Below are 26212 nucleotides of genomic sequence, written 5' to 3'. Positions count from 1 at the left end.
CTTCAAAAAGAGGACCAGTTGGTGGCTTTGCTACTATAATTCATTATTCTGAGGGTCGGAAAGACTCACATAAACATTTTAGCCTTCTTTGATCATTATTTTGTGATTCACTAACACTAAAAATTGAATACATACGATGTATAAACATAAATAAAAGATAAAACAAACCCCAAATAAATCCGACACAGAAACATTTTTTGGTTAGATTTAATTCCCAACCCTTTTCAATACATTTTACTCTTTTGCAATAAAAAGAACAAAAACAATACTTTTTGTTTTGTAAAAATGGAATTAAGAAAATACCCACTTTACTCTTTCCATAGAAAAGTAAACAAATAAAAAAGTAATGTATTTCAGTCGAAAAATAAAAAATAATAAGAAAAAGAAAAAGAAAACTACCCCAACAGGCAACAGTCCAAAGCCTATAACTTGACGTCCCCCTTCCTCTCAGCTCGAACCAGGCTTCATCACTCCCACTTCGGTTTGATTTTCTTCTCTAAATATTTATTAAATTATTATTACTATTATTCTTAGCTTTATGGGGTGTACGGCGTCGAAGTTGGACAACGAGGACACTGTGAGGCGGTGCAAGGAGCGGCGCCGCCTCATGAAAGACGCCGTCTACGCTCGCCACCACTTGGCCGCTGCCCACGCCGACTACTGCCGTTCCCTCCGCCTAACCGGCTCTGCCCTCGTCTCCTTCGCTGCCTTCGAGCCTCTCTCTATCTCCCATCAAACCCCTGCCGTCTTCCTCCACCAAGTCCCCCCTTCCACCACCAACCACATCCCTCCACGTGCCCCCTCCCCCGCTCCCTCCTCCCTCCACCCGCCACCACCTCCTCCGCCTCTCTCTTCCACCATCAACAGCTCCAACCTCCCCCACAACCTTTCCTCCTCCTCCGCCCATTCCTCTCGCCAACATCGCCGCCGCCGCCAGCCGCCGCCGAAGCTTCCTCACATATTGTCGGAATCGAGTCTTCCTTCTTCCCCTGGAAGTCAGAAGTCGAATTTCAGCAACCCTTTTGGATTTCCGTCGGCCTTCCAGGCGGAGTCGAACTACTCGAGGACGCCGTCGCAGGCCTCCTCCATGTGGAACTGGGAAAATTTCTACCCTCCATCGCCGCCGGACTCTGAGTTCTTCGATCAACGCCAAAAAAGCCAAACGCAATCCCGCCAGCACCAAAAATCGCCCCCCCACCTCGACCCGGAACATTCCGACGAGAACAATTCAGAGACGGAGGCGGTAGAGGCGGAGCCGCTCGAGACCGAAACCGAAAGATCGGAGTACGATTTCTTCCTCAACCATCGAAACCCAAAAGCCCAGAACGCCTATCACCAAAAGAGGCACGAGTACGCTCAGTCGGAGAAGTATGCTCAGTCGGAGAAGTACGCGCCGTCGCAGAAGTACGCCCATTCCGAGAAATACGCTCAATCCGAGAGAGAGGAGGTCCAGTGCAGTGAGTGGGACGACCACGACCACTGCAGCATGACGAGCTCCTCTGACGAAGGGGACGACGAGAGGGAGTCGAGATCCGAGATGGGTACCCGGTCAACTTTCGAGCCGGAATCGGTTCGGGCCGAGTCGGTGGCCGGTTCGGGCCGGGTTCCGGCGGCTCAGGCGATGCCGGGGTATGCACCAAGCGCGAGCAAGTCGGAGAGGTCGGAGGGGTCGGAGGGCGGGAGCACTTACCGGAGCAGTGAGATCTCCAATATGAAGATGGTGGTGAGGCACAAGGATTTGAAGGAGATTGTGGAGGCGATTAAGGAGAATTTCGACAGGGCCGCAACCGCCGGCGACCAAGTTTCCGAGATGCTCGAGACCAGCCGGGCCCAGCTCGATCGGAGCTTTCGGCAGCTAAAGAGTATGTCCTACTTTTAACTTTGAATTGGTGGTGTTTGGTTCCCAGGAAAATGTGTGGGAAAATAAATCGAATCTTTGGGACAGTGATCAAAATGCAAACGATTGAATCAAATTTCATGGAAAATTTTAAATTTTAAGGGGGATTAAAATTTCGGGTTCAAGCGGAATTAACATTGATTTCGTTCCAATTATTTCTTGCAGAGACACTGTACCACTCCAGTAGTGTGCTGAGCAGTTTGAGCTCCACTTGGAGTTCAAAACCGCCGCTGGCGGTCAAGTATCGGCTGGATGCCGGCTCGCTCAACAGCGAGCCGGGCGGTTCAAAGAGCCTCTGCTCCACCTTCGAACAGCTCTTGGCCTGGGAGAAGAAGCTCTATGAGGAAGTCAAGGTATTCATTAACTTTTACTCAATTTTTTTACCCAAGTGTAATTTTCATTGGTTAATTAAGAATAATTTAGAGTAATTAAGTAAATCCGGTTGTTTTTAATCTTAAGACAAAAGGGTGGGTAGCCATCAGTGACAGTGGGTTGTACTGCCTGATTGATGCTCTGATCCACCGCGGTTTTTACTATAACGTCTAAAAAGCCTGCATTGACGAAAATGCCCATGGTCGGTGCTTGGGCATAAAGCTCAGGCCTTTTTCCGGTGCATCTTTTTATGATTTGGACGGTTGCTTTTCCCCCCAGTAGTAGCTTTCATTTTGGAATGCTGGTGAAAATGACTGATATGCCCTTGACAGCCTGTGAAATTAACATGGACACCCCTGTATTTGTAGCCCACTAGCTAGACTCCTCTGATATTATTGGTCGGCAAATGTTGACACCTTAACGAATGTGGCTTCATATTCTGAGGAAGCGCTTTCGATGTTTGTGTATAAGATATCTACTACATTCGTCATCGTTTGTAAATTGGTTTTTGTTTTTGATCCGAATCCACTTTCCGCCTTTCCTTTTTTTTTTATTAAAGGAGGCCTTGCACGGGAAACTTTTTGCATTTTTTGTTCTTCTCTTTTCCGAAATTGGTTAAACTTTAGTTCGTATGGATTTACTTTTTCCTTTCGGTACACTTGAATGGTTTCGATAATTCATGCCTTTTACTTCAAATATAACGGAATCATGCCGCAGTTGTCATACTGTGGAAATGTAGTACATTCCAGAGTTGAGTGCAAAAATTGGAGTTGCAGAGATGATTGGCTTGACGGTCATGTGCCCAAATTCGGCTGTTTCAGGAAATAAGTTTCTATTGTTGTATTTATGTGGAAGCCATGTGGTTTCAAATTGGAAAGTGCTGATGCAGGCAAATTATTGTTATTGAATATCAGGCCAGAGAAGGTGTCAAGATTGAGCACGAGAAGAAGCTGTCCACACTGCAACATCAAGAGTACAAGGGGGAGGACGAAACCAAAGTAGACAAGACCAAGGCGTCGATAAAGAGGCTGCAATCACTAATCATTGTCACATCTCAGGCCGTCTCTACCACCTCCACCGCCATCATTGATCATAGAGACTCCGATCTCGTGCCTCAGCTTGTTGAACTGTGCCACGGGTAAGTCTCATCTTTTTTTTTTTTTGATTAAATGAATAAGAAAAATCTTTTTTTCTTATGGAAAAATATATTTGGGGTATTTTGTTCGTTATAAATTTCTGTTGGTGAAGTTAAATTTAGCACATGTGAAAAATGCAAGGGTAGATCACTGGCCTTTTATCTTGGTAGCTGGATGTGTTATGAGCTGCTACTCTGCTGTGCCACTTGATTCTTTCCCCCTCTGGAACCTCATGTTCCCTGTTGTCCTGGATTGTCCAATCCAATCTAATCCAGTCTCTGGCCATCTCTTAAAACTAGGCAGTGGCCCCAAAATTTCTTCTCCGGTGGCTACTTTTCCTCGGCTGTAAACCCTTTTGGTAACAGTTATTGTAGATGGAGAGTTTGGTGGATTGGACTTTAACTATGACATGTCCCACCATTGTCTGTTTCTGGATCCACTTCCAGATCTGATCAACTAACAAGGGCACTAACATCATTAATTTTTCAAATTCTTATTGTTTATAAAGGAGTAGGATTCTCTCCCCTCCTATTTCCATTCACTTCCCTCCCCTCCTCTCACATATTGCTTTTTGTCTTATTGTCTTTATTAAAAAATCAATATAAGATGTTGACGTGGCTAAACTGTAACCGTTCAAATAGGAGGGGAGGGAAGGGGAGAGAGATTAGGAGGGGAGAGAATCCTCCTCCGTTTATAAATCGGTGTCATTATTGAGAAGCGATACTCTCTCATCACCAATTCACCGTGTGGCAAGCTCTTACGGGACATGCCGTTCACTTTTTGAACACATGTCAAATGCCACTGGGGCTATGATTTGGTTGCAATAGAGAATTTCTCATCGTTATGAGAAGTGACAGTTGCATAATCATCATGTTTGTGGGATCAATTTTGAAGACAATAATTACTAACGTAAATTACCAAAAGGTCCTACACCAATTTACTTTTCTTGCTTGAGGTGGACATACTTTGTCCGAAAGGAGTGAATGAGATGGAGGGTAGTTAAGACTAGTGTGTTATCTTCTCTGCTACAGCTCGGACTTGTATAGATTTTTCTTTCCAGTAATAATATTGATCAAAAACTCGGATTAGTGTATTATATTCTGTCATATACATGGAACTGTAGAACAATAGTTAAATTCGTCTGATGACCCTGCTTTATCGAATAATGGGTAGAACCGCTTATCATATGAGTAGGGTTTATCTGAACAGTGATTTGAATTTGAAATGTCTATTTATATGCGTGATATACCGAATGCAGGTTCATGTACATGTGGAGATCAATGCACCAGTACCATGAAGTCCAGAACGACATTGTACAACAGGTTAGGGGACTTGTGAACCAATCAGCGAAGGGCGACTCAACTTCGGAACTACATCGGCAGGCAACACGTGACCTTGAATCAGCTGTCTCTGCCTGGCACTCCAGTTTCTGCCGTTTAATAAAGTTCAAACGGGACTTTATCCGGTCTGTTCATGGTTGGTTCAAGCTCACCCTTCTTCCTGTAAACAACGACATGACCTTCAATGTGCACAACGAATCTTCTGATGTATATTCCTTCTGTGATGAGTGGAAGCTTGCACTTGAGCGCGTCCCTGACACAGTGGCTTCTGAGGCTATCAATAGCTTTATCAATGTTGTCCACGTAATCTCTCTGAAACAGAGTGAAGAGCTCAAGATCAAAAAACGCACTGAAACTGCATCAAGGGAGCTTGAGAAAAAGGCTTCTTCTCTCCGAAACATTGAAAAGAAATTCTACCACTCATACTCCATGGTTGGTATCGGGCTTCCTGACTCAGGGCCTGAAAATGGGCAGGTTTTGGATGCGCGAGACCCGCTTGCTGAGAAGAAATCTGAACTTACAACCTGCCAGAGGCGGGTTGAAGATGAGATGATGAGGCATACAAAGGCGGTGGAGGTGACAAGAGCCATGACTCTAAACAATCTTCAAACAGGCTTGCCAGGAGTATTTCAGGCACTGACCAGCTTTTCTGGCCTATTTACGGAGGCACTTGAGTCGGTTTGCACTCGTTCCTACGCCATCAAATAGACGGAAAAACGTAGTTTCGGTGCTCGTGGTTTTGAGGTAATTAAGTCGGAGTTTATCAGAGCTGGGAATTTTTTGTCAGGGTGCTCATATTGTTGGTAGTATTCTTTTGAGGGGATTACAACATGTAAATATGTGGAATTTTGTGGTTTGCAAATCCTTTTGTTGTGGAGGAAGGAAAAGTATCCATGTACAGGGAAGTGCTTAAGATTGTTGTTAACCCGAGCTGAGCTGAGCTGAGCTTCTTCGCAGTTTTCAGCGTACAAATAAATATACGTGCTTTGCTTCTTGTGTTTACCTGTCTACATCATTAACCGAGAAATTCATATTTACCCTTTTTGAGTTCTGAACTAACTAGCCATTAGTCTGGTAGTACGCCACTTTCTAATGAAAACTGAAAATTAAAAACGCACGACGGTCAAATGGCCCCACCGTCTTGAGGATCATTGTAACCATATGCAACCTTGAGCCTCTAGTTTCCATATCATATCACATACACTGACTAAAATAAAAACAAAAAATGGACAAGTGTGTAGCATCATCTTTCCTCAAATTTAAAAAAAAAAAAAAAGAATTTCTACTCAAACCTAATATGGCATTGGTCATCTCTTCTCCATTACTTTTATTAGTATTTTTCTTTTTGATACAACGATATTGGACTAAGCCTCACAATGTTTCGTCAGTACTTAAGTGTTGAAATCGCCACTGCATGAGTTAAATCTAAAATCTCTAACTTACATGTGTAGAAGAATATCACTAGATCATGATACCACTAGTTACTTTTATATCAACCAACAGCAGCTCTTGGTTATAAACTCTGGCCAACCACCACCAAAAATAGAATAATGTGACATGAGTGGAATTTAAATCTTCAACGACTCTGGTGAGATCTCCCCAACAGTTTTTTGAATCCTGCCATTTAAGTAACGATTCAGTGTGAATATGCATGTCAACCTTGCATACTCGGTTGACTTCTAGAGGAGGGTTTGCAGATACTGATACTCACCATGTGGGAGGCATTGACACTGATACAACTTCGGATTACATTTCTGTTAAAGAGAGAGACTCTTCTTCATCGATACCATTGTGCACATGACAAGACATAATTTCAGTGAAGTATTTTTTTTTTTTCCTTTTTTTTTTCTTTTTTTTTTCGTGGTAACTTTCTATCGGAATTACTTTGAAACTATGCAAGAATGCAAGTGTAAAAACTCAAACTATATTAGAGTCAAAGGAGTCTCTTGCAGCCCAAATTCGTGAGGTTCCGATGTACAGTTTAGGAGAGTCGAGCCGCATGAAGGGCGGTTACAATGGGCAGACTTAAGCCATATTAACGCACCATCTAGCTTACGGAAAGTTTATACAACCTAAGGGTTGTGGTTTATATGGTTCAAACTTAGGCTTTGGCCATTTGAGAGAATAATTGGAAGGACGATCCGAAAATCATGCGAGTAGTGCCTATGAAATCTACCTCAGAGTACGATACTTCTATTCCAAACAAACATACCAAGCCAGTACTTTTTGCAGCAATCCTGTGCTTAAGCAGGTTTGGAGGAGACAATGTTTCGTCCCAATGTTTTTCTTTTTGATACAACGATATTGGGCTAAGCCTCACAATGTTTCGTCAGTAATTAAGTGTTGAAATCGCCACTGCATGAGTTAAATCTAAAATCTCTAACTTACATGTATAGAAAAATATCACTAGATCATGATACCACTAGTTACTTTTATATCAACCAATAGCAGCTCTTGGTTATAAACTCTGGCCAACCACCACCAAAAATAGAATAATGTGACATGAGTGGAATTTAAATCTTCAACAACTCTGGTGAGATCTCCCCAACAGTTTTTTGAATCCTGCCATTTAAGTAACGTTTAGTGTGAATATGCATGTCAACCTTGCATACTCGGTTGACATCTAGAGGAGGGTTTGCAGATACTGATACTCAACATGTTGGAGGCATTGACACTGATACAACTTCGGATTACATTTCAGTTAAAGAGAGAGACTCTTCTTCATCGATACCATTGTGCACATGACAAGACATAATTTCAGTGAAGTTTTTTTTTGTTTTTCCTTATTTTTTTCCTTTTTTTCGTGGTAACATTCTGTCGGAATTACTTTGAAACTATGCAAGAATGCAAGTGTAAAGTGTAAAAACTCAAACTATATTAGAGTCAAAGGAGTCTCTTGTAGCCCAAATTCGTGAGGTTCTGATGTACAGTTTAGTAGAGTCGAGCCGTATGAAGAGCGGTTACAATGGGCAGACTTAAGCCATATTAACGCACCATCTAGCTTACGGAAAGTTTATGCAACCTAAGGGTTGTGGTTTATATGGTTCAAACTTAGGCTTTGGCCATTTGAGATAATAATTGGAAGGACGATCCGAAAATCATGCGAGTAGTGCCTATGAAATATACCTCAGAGTACGATACTTCTATTCCAAACAATCATACCAAGCCAGTACTTCTGTAGCGATCCTGTGCTTAAGCAGGTTTGGAGGAGACAAATAGACTAAGAAATCCTTAGGATATAATCTTCCAAACGGACCTTTGCTAAGATTATTCTAATTCAAAAACGCTCGGGTCCAACGCATGTAAAAGATCTGACGAAAGAATTTCAAATGTGTTTTCAATCCCATGTGCAAGCATCCAATTTTCTAACGGACTTTTGACATTGAGTTTACTGGGAGTGACATGTGCAATTAGGACTAAGGAGTAGGGCTTTCTTAGTTATACACGTTGCACGTATCAAATCTTTAACCCGGATTGGGGCATGGGAAAGGATAAACAAAATCAAAGTCATGCTAAAATACGATCAACACTTGGATTTATTTTTACAAGTGTAATAGTTAAATGAAACATGTTAGACTGCCATTACAAGTTTGGAGGTCATTCAGGATAGAATTATTAGCCAAATTTCGTACTTAATTTGATTTATACTTTTATTTAATAAGAGAGTATAATTGTAGTTTTGCATAAATATTACATTACGAAAATGAAACAAAAAATACAATGCTGTTGAAAAGTCTGATGTCTGTTGGCAATGAATGCCCACAAAGCAAAAGTCTTCTGTATGGGCAAAGTTTTCAATGCCCATGCTGAATGAAAGTGGAAAATGAATTGTAATGTCAGAGGATGCGTTTTAAATTTCAAGATGCATTAACTGCATCAGTTTGGAGTTGCTCTATAAATAGAGCACTCCGCATGTAACAGAAAATATAAGAAGAAGAAAAACAAGGGAGAAATATCAGTAACATCATCTATTCCTCTGCCTTTTATTTATTATCTACATGTGCTATAGTTTTTGTGTGGCATTTTACATCTACCTTGCACCTACCACTTAAAAGGTTATCTCTCAAACTTTAACTCTTTTATAACACGTTATCAGCACGAGTCTCTAAATATAATTATTCTCTCATCTCTCTTCGCCGAACGAACGAAAGAAAGAAAAAAAAATGTTTCCTTTAAGGTTTTTACTGTTCATCTTATTCCTCTGCCTCAACTGCGCCGTGTACTCTCGCGACGAGTTGTTTGCTCCATGTCTGCTCTTAGTTCTCCAACTAACAGTTACATACATCTTTGATTACTTGTTTGGTGTAGAGATTGATTACTAACCCAGTATTTATTTGTGTTAATTCTACTGCAATGCAAGATGGTGCGGTATAATCGCCCATCTTGAACTGCAAATTTAATCTTACTGCGATCCAAGACGGTGCGGTATCATCTTCTATCTTGGACTGCAGATTTAATTTTACTGCAATTTTTAGGTGGAGCGGTATAATCGCACACCCTACCCTGCATATTCGAATTTACCTGCTGTTTAATTTCATTGCAATTTTTTGTGGTGCGGTATAATCGCCCACGCTGCTTTGCATATTTAAATTTCCTGTTACTTGAGTGGTGCGGAATAATCGCCCATTCTATATTACATTATTTCAATGAGAATGGTGCGGTACAATCGCCCTCCTCATTCACTCTGAAAATCTCGAGCCAGAAGTTTCAAGTGCTTATCATTTTGGCCTGAAGATCAAAATAAAAAATTTGTAAGAACCAGAAGTTCTAACATCATATTCCTCCAGGAATACATATTATTGCAAGTTCTTACACATCTCATTTTCTTTCAGAAAAGAAAATGGCGAACTTGGCGAATCTTGAATTTGCTGCCCTGGATATTACCGGGAAGAATTACCTGACCTGGATACTGGATACCAAGATCCATCTGGAAGCAGGGAATCTTGGAGATACCATCAGGGAAGAGAGCAACTCATCCTCTCAAGATCGGGCAAAGACCATGATTTTCATTCGCCGCCATCTTGATGAGGCGCTAAAGAGCGAGTACTTAACGGTTGAAGATCCGTTAGCTCTCTGAAATGCCTTGAAAAACAGATACAATCACCAGACAACGGTGATTCTTCCAAGGGCCCGCTATGAGTGGACTCATCTGAGGATTCAAGACTTCAAGTCAGTGGCAGAATACAATTCTGCATTGTTCAGAATTATCTCTCAGATGAAGCTTTGTGGGGATATTATTACTGAGAAACATATGCTGGAAAAGACTCTCAGCACATTTCATGCCTCCAACGTGCTCCTGCAGCAGCAGTATAGAGCGCGAGGCTACACTGAGTACAACCAGCTGATATCTGTGCTCTTAGTAGCTGAACAGAATGATGAGCTCCTGATGAAAAACCATCATTCCCGACCTACTGGATCTGCACCATTCCCAGAAGTGAATGCTGCTTCATTCGGAGTGAACGCCACATCCTCTGGTGGTGATAATCATAAACGAGGACGTGGCCACAAGCGAGGTCGATGGAATAGGAAAGGCAAGAACCATGGAGCTCAATTTCATAACCAGGTTCCCAGGAATAATTCAGGCCCGAGCTTCAAAAATGTGAATCGCCACAAAGGCAAAACTCATATGAACAATGCTCCTAGAAACTCTGAAGGAGCCTGCCATAGGTGTGGTGGCAATGGGCATTGGGCGCGTACTTGTCGTACCCTAAAACATCTAGTGGATCTGTATCAAGCCTCCCTCAAGGAGAAGGGTGTCGAGACTAACTTTCTCGACCAGGCTAGACAATGGATATACCTGATCCAGTGTTTGACTTATCAGGGCAGTTGAACACAACTCATCTAGATGTTTCAGACTATATTGTGGAAAAGGGAAATGAAATATACCGGCCCGATTGAATCATTAATGTACTTTTATTATGCTGAACTTGTAGTATTTTCAAATTCAATAAAAGTGTCATGTAAATTTCTTGTTATAACTTGCTTTTAACTCTGATTCTCTTACTCAGAGAGCATGGATAAAAATTGTGGTTATTCTCAGAACATGAGAAATGGCGGAGATATTTGTCTTGCAGACAGTGCAACCACACATACAATACTTCGTGATCGAAAGTATTTCTCAAGCTTAAAACTTACAAGAGTAGGGGTAACAACAAAATCAGGACCTTCAGATGTAATTCAAGGTTCAGGGCAAGCCCAGATTATGTTACCAAATGGAACAATATTGTCCATACATAATGCATTGTATGCTACTCGATCTACTCGAAATTTGTTGAGTTTCAAAGACATACGTCTAAATGGATACCACATTGAAACAAAAAGTGCAGAAAATGTGGAGTATCTATGCATTACCTCCAATGATACCCAGAAGCGTATATTGGAGAAGTTGCGTGGTATGTCGAGTGAATTATATTATACATACATAAGGACAATTGAATCACATACTGTCATGAACTAGAAGTTCATTGATTCAAAGGTTTACATGCTTTGGCATGACCGTCTGGGTCATCCAGGATCTACCATGATGCGTAGGATCATTACCAACTCTAATGGACATCCATTAGTGAGCAGACACATTGCTGCCTCAAATGATAACCCTTGGAAAGCTTGTTCTCAAAGGAAGTTGGTAATTAGACCATCACAACTAAAGGTTGATGCTGAATCCCCATCATTTCTGCAAAGAATTCAAGGGGATATTTGTGGGCCTATTCAACCATCATGTGGACCATTTCGATATTTTATGGTTTTGGTTGATGCATCTACCCGATGGTCACATGTTTGTCTTTTGTCTACTCGGAATGTAGCCTTTGCGAGATTACTTGCTCAAATAATTAAGTTAAGAACACAGTTCCCAGATTATCCCATTAAGTCAATCCGACTTGATAATGCTGGTGAATTTACGTCTCAAACCTTTGATGATTATTGCATGACATTGGGCATTGATGTTGAACACCCTGTTCCTCATGTCCATACTCAAAATGGTTTAGCAGAAGCATTGATCAAGCAGCTTCAGTTAATAACTCGCACTCTGCTCATGAAAACCAAATTGCCAGTCTCTGCATGGGAACATGCCATCTTACATGCTACATCATTGGTTCGATTGAGACCTATAGCCAACCATCAATACTCTTCAGTACAACTCGTGTTTGAACATCAGCCAAACATTTCCCATTTACGAGTTTTTGGTTATGCTGTTTATGTGCCTATTACACCGCTGCAACGCACTAAAATGGGACCTCAGCGTAGACTGGGAATTTACGTGGGTTTTGATTCACCATCTATCATTAGATATTTGGAACCCTTGACAGGTGATATGTTTACAGCTTGTTTTGCTGATTGTCACTTTGATGAGACAATTTTCCCGTTGTTAGGGGGAGAAAAGACCGTTCCAGAAGAACGGAAAGAGCTGACATGAGTTGTTCCCACCTTGTCTCATTTTGATCCTCGCAACATTCAATGTGAAAATGAAGTGAGAAGGATCGTTCATCTTCAAAGCATTGCCAATCAAATGCCAGATGCATTTAATGATGCTATGAAAGTGATAAAATCAAATATACCAGCTGCAAATGCACCTGCAAGAATTGATGTCCTTGTTGGACAAAATAAAGTGGCAGCAAATGATTCATCTGGTGCACGCCTGAAGCGTGGTAGACCCCCAGGTTCAAAAGATTTAGCTCATCGAAAGAGAAAGTCGAGGGCACAACTGAATCCAAATGAAGTCATTCAGGAAGAGAAAATGAATGATACATCCACAATTCATAATTCTGGACTTCCAGAAAAAGAAAATGTCCTTGATGAGACATCTGTCCCTGAAGAGACAGAAGTACCTGAAAGCAAAGAAATCTCCATAAATTATGCATGTACAAATGAATTGTGGGATCGGAATGAAATAATCATTGATGATATGTTTGCATTTGCAATAGCCACTGAAATCATCTTAAGTGATAATATTGAGCCCCGCTCTGTTGATGAATGCAAATAAAGGCAGGATTGGCCTAAGTGGAAAGATGCAATCCAGACAGAATTAAATTCCTTGGAAAACCAGAATGTTTTTGGACCAGTAGTCCAAACCCCGTCTAATGTAAACCTCGTGGGTTACAAATGGGTATTCACAAGGAAACGCAATGAGAAAAACGAGATCGCAAGATACAAAGCACTACTCGTTGCACAAGGTTTTTCTTAAAGACCTGGAATTGATTATGAGGAGACATACTCTCCTGTAATGGACGCAATTACGTTCCGTTACTTAATAAGTTTAGTGGTTTCAGAAAGATTTGACATGCGACTTATGGATGTCATCACTGCGTATCTATATGGAGAATTAGATACTGACATCTATATGAAAGTCCCAGAAGGACTTAAGTTGCCTGAAACAAGTAATAAACCACGAGGTATGCTCTCGATCAAATTAAGGCGATCATTGTATGATCTGAAACAATCTGGACGAATGTGGTATAATCGTCTCAGTGAGTATTTGATCAAAGAAGGGTATATCAACAATGTTATTTGCCCTTGTGTGTTCATTAAGAAATCCAATTCTGGATTCGCTATAGTGGCCGTATATGTTGATGATATGAATCTAGTTGGGACTCCTGAAGAGCTCAATAAAACTGCTGAATATCTGAAAAGCGGATTTGAAATGAAAGACCTTGGAAAAACAAAATATTGTCTCGGCATGCAGATCGAGCATTGTGCTAGTGGAATTTTGATCCACCAATCAGCTTAGATTGAAAAAATTCTGAAGCGATTTGGTATGGACAAGGCTTATCCACTAAGCACGCCAATGGTTGTTCGTTCTTTGGACATTAAGAAAGATCCATTTCGTCCAAAAGAAGATGATGAGCTGGTCCTTGGTCCAGAAGTATCATATCTGAGTGCAGTAGGTGCTTTGTTGTATTTAGCACAATGTACTAGACCAGATATAGTTTTTTCAGTTAATTTGTTAGCAAGGTATAGCTATGCTCCAACAATTCGCCATTGGAAGGGTATCAAAGATGTATTGCGATACCTTCGTGGGACAACAGACATGGGTCTCTTCTACTCAAAGAACTCCACAGATGACCAGGTCCTTGTTGGATATGCAGATGCTGGTTTCCTCTCTGATCCGCATAAAGCCCGTTCACAAACTGGATATGTGTTTAAGAATGGAGATACAGCAATCTCATGGCGCTCAACCAAGCAAACATTAGTTGCTACATCTTCAAATCATTCAGAAATACTTGCTTTACATGAAGCAAGTCGTGAATGTTCTTGGTTAAGATCAATGATCCATCATATCTGGAATTCATGTGGTCTAACTTCGAAGACAGACAATCCAACTGTCATCCATGAAGATAATGCAGCATGTGTTGCCCAAATGAAGGAAAGATTCATCAAGGGCGATAAGACTAAACACATATCTCCAAAGTTTTTCAGTGCTCATGAGCTTCAGAAGGCTAAAGTTATTGAAGTCAGACAAATCCGTTCAAATGAAAATCTGGCAGACTTGTTCACCAAATCTCTATCAAAGTGCACATTTCAGAAGTTAGTGCAAGGCATCGGATTACGTCGACTTACCAAACAGCTAAATTTGGAGAATGCGGAATCAGGGGGAGAAACATATCAGGGGGAGTATCCATGATACATGCTTGTTGTACTCTTTTTCCTTCGATTAGAATTTTTCCCACTGGGTTTTTCCTATCAAGGTTTTAACGAGGCAACATAAGCATACTTGACACTATATCAACGATCCAGGAAAAGTTGTACTCTTTTTCCTTCGCTATGGTTTTTTCCCACTGGGTTTTTCCAAGCAAGGTTTTAACGAGGCAACTCATGTTGATATGTGGGCATCCAAGGGAGAGTGTTGAAAAGTCTGATGTCTGTTGGCAATGAATGCCCACAAAGCAAAAGTCTTCTGCATGGGCAAAGTTTTCAATGCCCATGCTGAATGAAAGTGGAAAATGAATTGTAATGTCAGAAGATGCGTTTTAAATTTCAAGATGCATTAACTGCATCAGTTTGGAGTTACTCTATAAATAGAGCACTCTGCATGTAACAGAAAATATAAGAAGAAGAAAAACAAGAGAGAAATATCAGTAACATCATCTATTCCTCTGCCTTTTATTTATTATCTGTCTGTGCTATAGTTTTTGTGTGGCATTTTACATCTACCTTGCACCTACGTCTTAAAAGGTTATCTCTCAAACTTTAACCCTTTTATAACAAATACAAGGGATGTACGATTTATTTAATAATAATGCAGAAACGCCGATTATTTTATTTTATTTCATAGTATTCCTCGTCCTCCTGAATCTACTCCGATCTTTAAAAAGGTACAACAAAACCAACATATACAATAAAGTAATAAAGGTCATATTGAACACATCAATCATAACTGAACTCATTCTTCTTAATGAGTTCTATGGGTTTGTTTTTAGTTGGCGGATATCATATCCAATATGTCAATTTTAGCCCTATAGCCTAAAAGCCCAAAATTACTTCAGGATTCCTGATTTGTCCCGAAATCCTGAAACTATTTCGGGATTCTCTGAAAATTTGGTTTGAGATCAGTCTTTAAATTAGGATTCCTGAAAACTTCGGTTTGAGAATCAGAACAAGGATTTCGTTTCAGTGAGCCCTACTTTCACCTTGGAAACTCATTGAGGGAGTAGTTTGGACGGAGAACATCCATATTGTACCGAAGCGGCATGGGAAAATCAGCAATTATCTCACCTAAAACTCCGTGATGTATGCCAAGTGATCGAAAATATTTCATACTAACCTCGAGCTTTTTCACAATGTTACATCCTAGGAGCTCTGGTCGCAAAGCTATAACCTTTCCAATATCCCTTCCCTCTCACTAACTCAACTTTTGGTCATCAAGAATATGACCTGTGTTATATTCCACTAACATGTTAAAGGGGTGAAAATTAGATGTTAATCTTTCGATTAAAAACTGAAACTGGATATTAAGAGCCCGTTTGATATCTAGTTTTTTTTTTTTTTTTTAATCCCAACCTTGTAAAAATGAAGTTGAGTCTAGGAATATCTCAAAGTGTGATTTGACTAAAGATCTCAATGAGAGAGCAAAGTGAATTAAGAAGTAACATAAAGCTACCAATTAAATGATGTACTCGAATTCAGATTACATAGAGTTTAGAAGTTTAATTAATTTGTCATGTTTACTTTTATGATGCAATTTTTATTTTAATATGGGTAGTTATAAAAAAAAAAAAAAAAAAAAAAGAGTTTATTATTGTGATTAATGAAGATTTTACTAGTTTTGTGTGAAATATAATTATGGGCGGTTCTCTTGTGAATCGCGTTCAGCATTCGTTAGCCCATGACCCAACTAACCCAACCCAAAACCCTAAACCATTTCTTCTTCAGTCTCCCCTCACGCATCGTTCGTGGCATCTCAAGCTCACCCAGAGGAAGCTTTAGCTCCACACTCCAGAAAAATCAGGTTGCGCTTCTCACTCAATAATATTAATAAATAATAAAGCCTTAATCTTCTTCTGATGTTTTTCAATTTTAATATGTTTTGGTTTCTGGGTATTGCTCTTTTGTTTATTTAACTATTTCCAGTTTGGAATTCATGATCGCTGACTGGTGTTTATGTGGTGATTAGATTATATGAATCTCCATTTCTTGACTGTTTGTAACTGGGTTTCTGTTGTGGAAGTTTCAATTTCACTCTTGAAATAGTTCCTCAATTTTTGTTGGAATTTAAGGCGATCTGAAGCCTTTTCGTAGAAGAAATGGCACAAAACCGAGCGCAATGGCGTTCTAGGATTCATATAGCCGACCCCACTTAGTGGGATAAGGTTTTGTTGTTGTTGTGGTGTTATTTTTTGAGCGTATGCAAACCCAATTTTGGAAAAATTGCACTTCGATATGCAACTTATGTATAAATAGATATAAGGTGAGGGTTCTCATTGATGTCGGTGAACTGAAATGATTTGGTTTCAAAGCTCGAGTATTCTGTGGTGATTTTCTTTCAGGGTTTTGCCCATCTTTCCGGAAAAGCAGACGATGAATTTTGCAACATCAATATGCAGTAGGTTGGGTCTGAAGAACATTGTTACGAATACTCCCGTATACAGCAGTGCTTCTGGTACGAGTTCGGTATCACTGAATGAGTTGTGCTAGAATGTAGCATGATTATGTTGTGTTTCTGCTTCTAAGTCCTGATGTTTTGTTTGATGTGCTAATTTTAGATGTCACGGCAGAAGGATTGAGTTTGACCTTTAGGCGCTGGGCTACTAAAAAATCTGCTGGATCCACCAAAAATGGTCGAGATTCAAATCCCAAATTTCTTGGAGTGAAGAAATTTGGCGGAGAGGTGAGAGGCTGTTGTGTATAAAAAAACATAATGGACAGTTCGTTATTGCTTGTCTAATTCTTCCGTTGGAATCACTGTAATGTTGTTATTCTGTTTATGTTGCAGAGAGTGATACCTGGAAACATCATTGTTCGCCAAAGAGGCACCCGTTTTCATCCTGGAAATTATGTTGGTTTAGGGAAGGATCACACCCTTTTTGCTCTGAAAGAAGGCTCTGTTAAGTTTGAACACCACAAGCTCAGCGGACGCAAGTGGGTGCATATTGTGCCAAAGGAAGGTCACGTGCTTCACCCCGTCTATGCAAATGGTGCGACTGCGCCATCAGCAGCGTAGTTGAAGACGGTTTCATATCCTTGTGAGCTTGTTTTTAGATCATTTTAGGCTCAAAACTTTCCCCAGGTTGGTTAGAATAAGAAAAGCGATATGCCAAAACCCGATAGGTTTTCTGTTATTTTGAAACTCTTGATCTTAGACGAAGGAATGCACATCTCAGTTTTACGTTAATTTGAACTCTTTTGTATCAGCTTTACCTGGGTTGTGGCTTTTTACTGATTAAGGTCTTTCTATTCCTTGTTTGTGTCGCTTTACCTACTTCAGTTTATACGAGCTTTTCGTGATGTACTTCAATCTCTTACATGCTAGCCTGAATGAAACCAGTTTTTTTAAAAGATCGTATGCGATAACCATCCAGCAGAAGACTGGTAAGTGCTTGTCTTGCATTGCATTAATCAAAAGAGGAGCAAGTAAAGGCTTCTGTGTAAACAACTTACAATTCTGCTTCACTATCACTGTCATCAAGCATGCTTTATTCTGTCTCACTCTCACCGTCATCAAACATAGTTGGTTCTGCCTCACTCTCACCGTCATCAGGCGAGTCATCGTCAAAACTCATGGCGGAATTATAAACATCCTCACTCAAGCCACCAGATTCAAATCTTTGCCGCCCTTCCACTCTAGTCTTGACCCTCTTCTCAAAATCTTCATCCGTGCAGGCCAGCATGTAGCGTAGTTTTAAATTAATACAATTCTCTGTCAGAACCTTGTGCCTTGGAATAATTTGACCCAAGGAAGTAGCTGAAAAACCTGGACATGATTTCATGACAGTCACTTGTAAGGAAGAAACAAGATAAATTATTCCAAAAAGTTAGCAGCAAACGGAAAAGAAAAGCTTAATTTCTGGTTGTGATGCTTTCACGGTGTTTCTTGTTGAGTATTTGGCCCTTATTTCTCATAATTTCTAGAATAAAAGTGGAGTTCATGAGCTTTAATTTTATATAAAGATCCCTGAGATTTTCCTACTCCTCACTTTGGTCCCTGAGATTTGAAAATCAATAGAAGTAGTTTCTGAGATTGTCTACCATCAATCATTTTAGTCATTCGGTAAAAATTATGTTAAATTAATATCAAAATGACAAAATTTTCCTTAATATAATAAACAATAGGCCAAAATGATTTGACCAAAATTGAGGGTATTTTTGTTATTTTATTCTTATTTTATGAAGATTTTCACGTAAGAATTAAAATGATTGATTATGGACAAACTCAAAGACTAATTCCATCGATTTCAAATATTAAGAGTCTTTGATTCCATCGATTTCAAATATTAAGAACTAAAATGAGAAGTCATGCAAATTTCAGAAACTATTTTGGTTAAAAAAACATTTTCTAAAATAAACATGACTGAGTCTTTGAGTTCTTAGAAGATGTACCGCTTAGTTCTACGACCATATTGGGGAATAGTGGTGTGCATTTTTATATTTGCGGAATTTTATAATATTTCCAAGTTTGGGATTATTACCATGTAGGCGTCCCAGTAAAGGTTTGCCCCAGCCTGGAACACGCAGTGAGTGCTTGTACTTTTGCCGCATCGCGTACAGGGCTCGGAACTCCTAAATTTCGAGCTCCACGTCATACCACTTATCGAGGAGCTCGAAACAAGTGATGATTTGGTACAACACCTGAATTATTTTTTTACGTGGACTTTTTTTTTTTTTGGTTGTTGATGTCATTGGATACATTGGCAATATTCGACCTTTAACCCTTTGGCATTACACCCTTAAAAATTGCTTCAAATGAATGCTGTACCCGCCTTTAAACCAATATATTCAACCAGACATAAACACACATCAACGAGCCTTCCCGATCGCAATCAACATCCCTTTCCGATCGCAGTTGTTAGCGCCGAACATCACTACTCAATCATTCAGTGAAGAATCAACATCGGTCACAATGTTTCATCTTTCGGATTAAATTCCAGTTCAGATGAACTTGTATACTTATATTTTGTTAACGTGCATATTACTTATACTGCTATATAAACACGTAACACAGACTGTCCCTTCCAACACTTCTACTTGCATTTCCTGCAACTTGAAATAACAAGGTGCAACAGAAACAAAATGACAGGGTTTCAACACATAGCAATTGTATTAGCAAATAATGAGATCCCTACTCAAAACACTAAAACTGGTACCATTCCGATAACTTTTGAAAGGGGGCCATCAACGAACCAGCTAAAGTCTGTCGCTGTATAAGTTTACTAAACATTTTCCCCATTAAAACAGGGATTTTCTTTCTATGCGGTAGTTAAGTTCATTAGCAGAACACAGTGAATCAGGCATACTCTTGTGGGATTTAAATGATGGGTACGAATACAAGATAGCACAATAACCATGTGATCCAAACTAAAAGAACTCAAAGTCTAGATATTTACCCCCGGACTTCACGTCTGCCCCAACCATTCTTTTACTGTTGCTTCCGACACCAACAGGTTCAACTGCGTTAAATTTCACTGGCAGTTCAGTTTCCATCGGTCTTGGTACTTCTGGTGGTGTGCTGCATCGTATTAGAGCCCAATTTACACCTTCGAAGAAGGGATGCTGTTTGATCTCAGTTGCACCCCTTTTCACCCCAAGCCGGTGCTGTGGCTCTTTCACCAGCAAACCCCGAATTAGATCGCGGCTTGCATAACTAGTTGCGGGGGAATCTGGGAATTTAAGTTGCTGCCCCACCACATTGAACAGTGTAGCACGGTTTCCTGAACCTTTAAAAGGGGTTTTGCCATACAGTAATTCATGCAAGAATATACCAAACGTCCACCAATCAACTGCACTACCATGGCCTTCTCCCTTAATAATTTCAGGGGCTAGGTATTCATGGGTTCCAACAAAAGACATGGACCGAGCTTGAGTAGGCTCAGCAACAAGCTCTGGAAGTGCATTGGTGGCAAACCCTGGCTCAGCTCGAGGCTTTCGGCTCTTCTTGCTTTTCTGAGGGAAGAACCTTGGGATAAAACAAGAAGGCTGAATGCATACTGATGACGGCTCAATACATGCAGGCTGGACGCAGAACGCACCTGCTCCTCGTTTGGAGGGATCCGAATCATATGAAGTTCTTATCAGGGTCGGTGAAACAGAGCATCTCAGTGAAAGATCAAAGTCAGAGAGCATTATGTGGCCATCGTCACGAACAAGCACATTTTCAGGTTTTAAGTCCCTGTAGACAACTCCAAGCATGTGTAGATACTCTAGTGCCAACAGAACCTCCGCAGCATAGAATCTACAAGAACAAAGATAGACAAGTATATAACTGCCTGTCTACCATTTATACTACATCTGCCGCACAATATAAAACAGAACAACATTCTCAAATATGATAAATTATACTGCATCCAATCTGCATCTTATTGAACTGCGTAATCCATGTTTCATTTAAAGATGGTAGATGAAGGAACTGTAGGCCATGTATGGAATGAGAATTTTGATTTGTGATTGCATTTCAAATATATGGACTTGCAATCGCACATTGGGGATCCTATGCATATAAAAGTCCCCGCTAGGAAAGGGGGGCAAAAGGCAACATTTGGTTGAATGCTTCAACTTCCAAATCATTGATTCAAGTATTTCTAGATTGGATAGATCAAGGTTGTACAAAAACATGTCATTGAGGGCACAGGGTATTTTCTTATACATTGACAAAAGGTCCAAGCCAAGCATGAAGAGCAATACGTTCAATGATGTTGTGTTCATTTCTTGTTTACGTTATAATTGTTTATACTTCATTCATTATTCTACATACTCTTTAGATTCAAAAAGGCTTCCAATCCAAGCATAAACAGCCAAACCTACAACGACCAATACTTCAATATGTTATTCAGCCTTTTAGTCAATTATATTTTATGGTAGAAAATTTGTGAACTTTTGCACAGTATTTGGATTCAAACACAAAGTAAATGAGGAGTATGACCTTGTTAGTTATAGGAAACAAAAATGCCAGTAACAAGAGACAAGTAAAAGACAGTGGACGAGATGTCCTAGAGTTCCAATAAAACACCCCCCCCCCCCTACCGTGTCACAAACTCTGTGGTATAGAAGTTTACTATTTTTCATTTCTTATTTACTGTCGGTGAGAATGGAGATTGATGATTTCATGTAAAATACAGAAAAGTACTGTTAAAAGCATGAGAACCATCAAAGATATGAAACTATCTCTAAATCTAAATCTCTATTGAAGAAACATATACAAGCCATGAAGAAGCGTAACTAAAAGACATTTGCGGCAGAAAAAACTAGATCAATTGCAATTAACAATTTCCATGTAGGAAAACTCCAAAAGAGGCAACATCATAAACACAAAAAGATAGAGATCTCCACAAAGAAAGAAATATTAACAATGATATAGATAGGAGGCTACCTTCTTGATGAAAATAAGGAACAGTAAAGTATGAAAAAATGCATCAGAAATTAAAGCCATACCTCGCAGCATACTCTGAGAAGTGTTTTCCAGGTTGTCGTTGCCTCAGAGTGTGCAGATCACCACCTGGACAATATTCCATGACCAAACAGCAGAACCTGTCGGTCTCAAAATGTGTATATAAAGTTGGAAGGAATGGATGGTCCAGCAGTTGCAAAATCTCCCGTTCTGTCTGAGCCCTAGTCAACTTCTTCCTGCTTGCAAGGGATGCCTTGTCCATTACTTTCATTGCGAAATAACAGCGGGTTCCACTTAGTTCTGAAAGATAGACACTACCAATATCACCACAACCAAGCCGTTTGAGTAATCTAAAATGGCTCATACCCAAAATCCCATCCCGAACTCGAATAGCAAGAATTGCCTTCCACCTAGGATCATTTCCTTTATGGGGCTTATTAGCACTCCCAGTAAGGTTGCTCCAGTTGCTGTCATCACTAACGCCACTACTAACACTTGCTCGACTAACACTAGTTTTTGCACTCTCAAGTGAATCCCCTCTAACACTCCCTTTGGTACTTTCACCATTTCTCTCAAAACTAAGCATGCCATCACTAGTGATTGCGTCACTCCTATATGTACTAGCGCAGCTATTGGCAATACTCATAGCAGTGACAACACAAGCACTATCAATGCTACTAAGTGGACTTACATTACCACTCGGAGGCAAAGAAGCATCCCAAACACACTCCTTCTCCTCGGAATCTGGAGGAATGAGTGAATTATCTGTATTCTGTGATGCACGCTGAACCGCAAATGGCGGAGACAGCGCACCTATGTCGTTGGGTTCTTCAAGCAAGCTTTCAGAAGGGGAAAGAACAGTTGGACTTGGTTTCTTAGCAGGAACCCGGGGGGAAAGATCTTCTAGAAAAGGGCCTTTCACAGATAAGCTCTTCATCAAGCATCCAGTGTCGGACTTATTCTGACCAATCGGTACATACACTGGTTTCATTAGATCCATATCAACAGGTTCTGGAGGGTGACTAACCCCGGCGAAAAAACTAGGACCACCTTCATCAAATGAATCTATACTTCCCTTGAATGTGAGAGAGCCAGACAAAAGTTCTTCCTCTTCTGGCAAAGAGACCTTTCCTTTCCTTGTTCTTAAAGGTATGGGCAAGTCAGAATCTCGAGACTCCTGTGCATTAAATCTCCCATCTTTTACCATAACAGAATGCACATTTGACAACTCAGCCATTTGCCTTGCCAATGCAATTTCTTCTCTCACCAAGCCTAAGCGCCCATTGGATAACTGACCCCTGTCTCTAGTAGAAGCAACATCTTCTCTTGCCAAACCAGAGCGTACATTTGACAAGTGATCCACTCCTCTTGTTGAGGTCGAACGTGAATAAATCACCTCAACTCCCATGGGAAACTTTTTAGGAAGCTCCTTTGATTCCGAAACCCTCTCCATGCCTGGTCCATTGGATAACTGACCCCTGTCTCTAGTAGAAGCAACATCTTCTCTTGCCAAACCAGAGTGCATGTTTGACAAGTGATCCACTCCTCTTGTTGAGGCCGAACGTGAATAAATCACCTCAACTCCCACGGGAAACTTTTTAGGAAGCACCTTTGATTCCGAAACCCTCTCCATGCCTGATAACCACGTATCTCATAGAAAATTCTTGGAACGAATAATCTGCAAAGTCAATCTAGATTTAGCTTACATGAATTCTTCGCATATACAGTCAGATCTTAATGTGTAAGCAGTCCAAAAACAATACTTCAATTCCATTCCATCTTTATCAGAAATTGCATATGAACAGCATGCAAACTTCTTTTACGCAAGCGCTAATACAAAGAATATTCAATGAAAAAATAAAGATCCATTTACAATGCCAGGTGCTGGTGTTTGATTTCTTCTTCTATATATTCAATAACACGGAAATACGACATTAACTAGCACAAATTTGAACACAAAACTAAAAAAAAGTTGAATTTGAATAAAGGAGACAAATTGGGAATGTGAATTAAACCACAAAAGCCATTCAATCATGAAACCCCAATTGTCAAAATTTTCCATAACCCCCACCTCCTCAAATTCCTAACTTCACTCCCACTCAACCACAATTACACCAAAAGTACACCTTTACATATATCAAGTTAAACACAAATTACACACAAAGTACATAGAAGAAGCAACCAAATTTATAATCCAAAAAAAAAAAAAAAAAAAAAACCACAAGCTCAACACAGCAAACCTTCATTTCCAATAAACCCAATAAATATTTTTGGAAAGAAAAAGAGAGACAGAGAATGTGGAATCCGTAGATAGTGAGAGCAGAGAGAGGAGCAGAATTACATTCAAAATTGCAAACGCAGAAGAATCGCAATGGCAAACGCACCAGAGCAAAACGAAGTCGAACATTTACACCTGCGGAAGCCGGAAGGCCCTGTGACCAACAACAACGAAAATGGCAAGGGTTAGCTACTAATCAAATGCCGAGGTTTTTTTCTTCCTTCACTTTTTTTCCTTTTTTTTTTGCAATTTCGGGGAGCCAAAGCGAGACCAGAGCTCTCTCTCTCTAACTTTTCTCTCTCTAGAGCTGTTTCTCTCTCTCTCTCTCTCTCTCTCTCTCTCTCTCTGGTCTCTGTGATCTATGTGATTATGGTGGATGTAATTAAACAGCTTTTGCTTTTTTGTAGGTGGGCTGCGCGCACTTTAGTAGTAAGCTGCTGACTGAGGAGCGAGAGGCTCTAGAGTGCTAAAGGGAGAGAGAGTGGGGCCGGCCCGGCAGAGGAGAGTGGGACCCACGCGTGTTCCTTCTTTAAACTACACTTCTTTTTCAGAGATGGTGACTCTTGCCCTCTCTCTCTCTCTCCCCGTCTTCTCGCGCCGCTCACATCGCATCGCACTACCAGAATCGTCCCTCGTCAGTCTCTTTGGCTGTGAAAATGACCACACGCTTTTTTCTGCGCGTGTATTGTTGTGGTGTTGTATTTGGATAAATGTTTTTTTTTTTTTTTAAATAATACTAAAAAGACTGAATTTTTGAGTAGAAATGTTAAAGAGGCTAAATTTGTATACAAAATTTACAAACTAAATAATGTGTCACTAACATGAATGAACACGTTTATCAACTCTTAAATAATAATCCAATCATGTACTTTCACGTTATTTAGTTTATAAAATTTTGTCTGCACATTTTGTCTCTCTAGCATTACCCAATTTTTAAAACAAAATTTATAAACCAAATAATGTGGTTGTTGATGATTGGATTATTACTCATGTGCTGGTGAACGTGCTTATTTCTTATTGGTCACATAATTAGGTTGGGAAAACTTTTCAATTTAGTCACTAAGATTTGAAATTGATAGAATTGGTCCCTAAGTTTGTCCATCATCAATTATTTTGATCATTCCATGATAAATCTCCATTAAATAGGAATAGAATTGATCCTTATTTAACAGAACTTTTATGGAATGACCAAAATGATTGATAATGGACAAACTCATAGACCACTTCTATTGATTTCAAACCCAGAGATCAAAATGAGAATTATATCAATCTCAATGATCATCTTGACTAAAAAATAGTTTTCTTTTTTGGATGAATTTGGGAGTGGTGCAAATACAATCATGTTATGATTTCTCTCTTATCATTTGGATGATTTGTATGGTGGTATGGCTTTGGGATTATTTGTATGGTGATATGGCTTTATGCGTGTACCAAATCCAATCATACTTGAGTGATTAAGGAGACAATAGCTTCATGGAAAACTATATTACATTTAAAAATGGAAAAATAATACAAATATATTGGGTAATCAATTAAAAGAACGCTAGCCATCGAAAAAGAAAGAGAAGAGTGTGTGGTCATCAATATTTTTACATTACGAGAAGAGAGAGTTCGACTAAGCCACACAATGAACATCCTAATTTGGTATCAGATTCATCATTCACGAGATTCAAACTTAAGACCTCTCACTTCTAAGCGAAAATAAATATATATTGTTAGATTCAAAAAGAAAACAAGGAGTTTTTGCTCCAAAATGTCATGGATTACCTTTTTTCAGGGTAATGTTGGAGCTGTCTACCTTGGTGCTGGCCAGACTCTCCGTCTCTCCAAAATGCAATGGGAGGGCGGCAAAGATGTCCCACCTCTACCATCCAGCATCCCGCTTCCCCTTCCACTGCACAGCTACTAACTCCCTAGCGCAAAAAAATAAAAAATAAAAATAAAAAAAACCCCATTTTGGATTCTCTGTAAAAACACAAGAACTTACGAAATTGTGACAAATTTTTTGCACCCTCTCCTCCGCACGATCGATACCGAGATGCTGCGTCGCAACTCGATTTGGTGGTGATGGCGACAGGAAAATGGGGAAGCAGAGGAGGGGAGAGAGAGGGGGACGATGAGACCAAGAAATTTGGCATTTTTATTTGTTTTCTTACA

General features: G+C 40.0%; 3 protein-coding genes across 4 annotated transcripts; 2 read left to right on the top strand and 1 right to left on the bottom strand.

Annotated features, from left to right (window-relative positions):
* The first annotated feature begins 417 nt into the window (after positions 1-417).
* LOC103962259 (nitrate regulatory gene2 protein) lies at positions 418-5739 on the top strand. Its single transcript, XM_048566791.1, has 4 exons — positions 418-1862; positions 2063-2250; positions 3184-3407; positions 4664-5739. The coding sequence occupies exons 1-4, from the start codon at positions 539-541 to the stop codon at positions 5451-5453; spliced, it is 2526 nt and encodes an 841-aa protein (XP_048422748.1). The 5' UTR covers positions 418-538; the 3' UTR covers positions 5454-5739.
* Positions 5740-16030: 10291 nt separating this feature from the next.
* Positions 16031-17636, top strand: LOC103962268 (50S ribosomal protein L27-like). The gene is made up of 4 exons (XM_009374956.3): positions 16031-16188; positions 16727-16839; positions 16943-17067; positions 17173-17636. Exons 2-4 carry the CDS (start codon positions 16758-16760, stop codon positions 17398-17400), a joined length of 435 nt encoding a protein of 144 aa, XP_009373231.1. The 5' UTR covers positions 16031-16188; positions 16727-16757; the 3' UTR covers positions 17401-17636.
* Positions 17637-19680: 2044 nt separating this feature from the next.
* On the bottom strand, positions 19681-24652 carry LOC103962257 (serine/threonine-protein kinase D6PK). Of its 2 annotated transcripts, none has more exons than XM_009374943.3 (3): positions 24162-24652; positions 21822-23455; positions 19681-20625 (listed from the first exon to the last, which is right to left on the bottom strand). In XM_009374943.3, the coding sequence occupies exons 2-3, from the start codon at positions 23408-23410 to the stop codon at positions 19752-19754; spliced, it is 2463 nt and encodes an 820-aa protein (XP_009373218.2). In that variant the 5' UTR covers positions 23411-23455; positions 24162-24652; the 3' UTR covers positions 19681-19751. The 2 variants fall into 2 exon arrangements, with proteins under 2 accessions (XP_009373218.2, XP_009373217.2); XM_009374942.3 differs by having other exon boundaries at positions 24119-24650.
* Positions 24653-26212: the final 1560 nt, after the last annotated feature.

The sequence above is a fragment of a genome, unplaced genomic scaffold (assembly GCF_019419815.1).
Source record: "Pyrus x bretschneideri cultivar Hongxiangsu unplaced genomic scaffold, Pyrus_bretschneideri_v1 Contig43, whole genome shotgun sequence".
Classification (NCBI taxonomy): Eukaryota; Viridiplantae; Streptophyta; class Magnoliopsida; order Rosales; family Rosaceae; genus Pyrus; species Pyrus x bretschneideri.
This window is presented reverse-complemented; position numbering and strand designations above follow the sequence as displayed.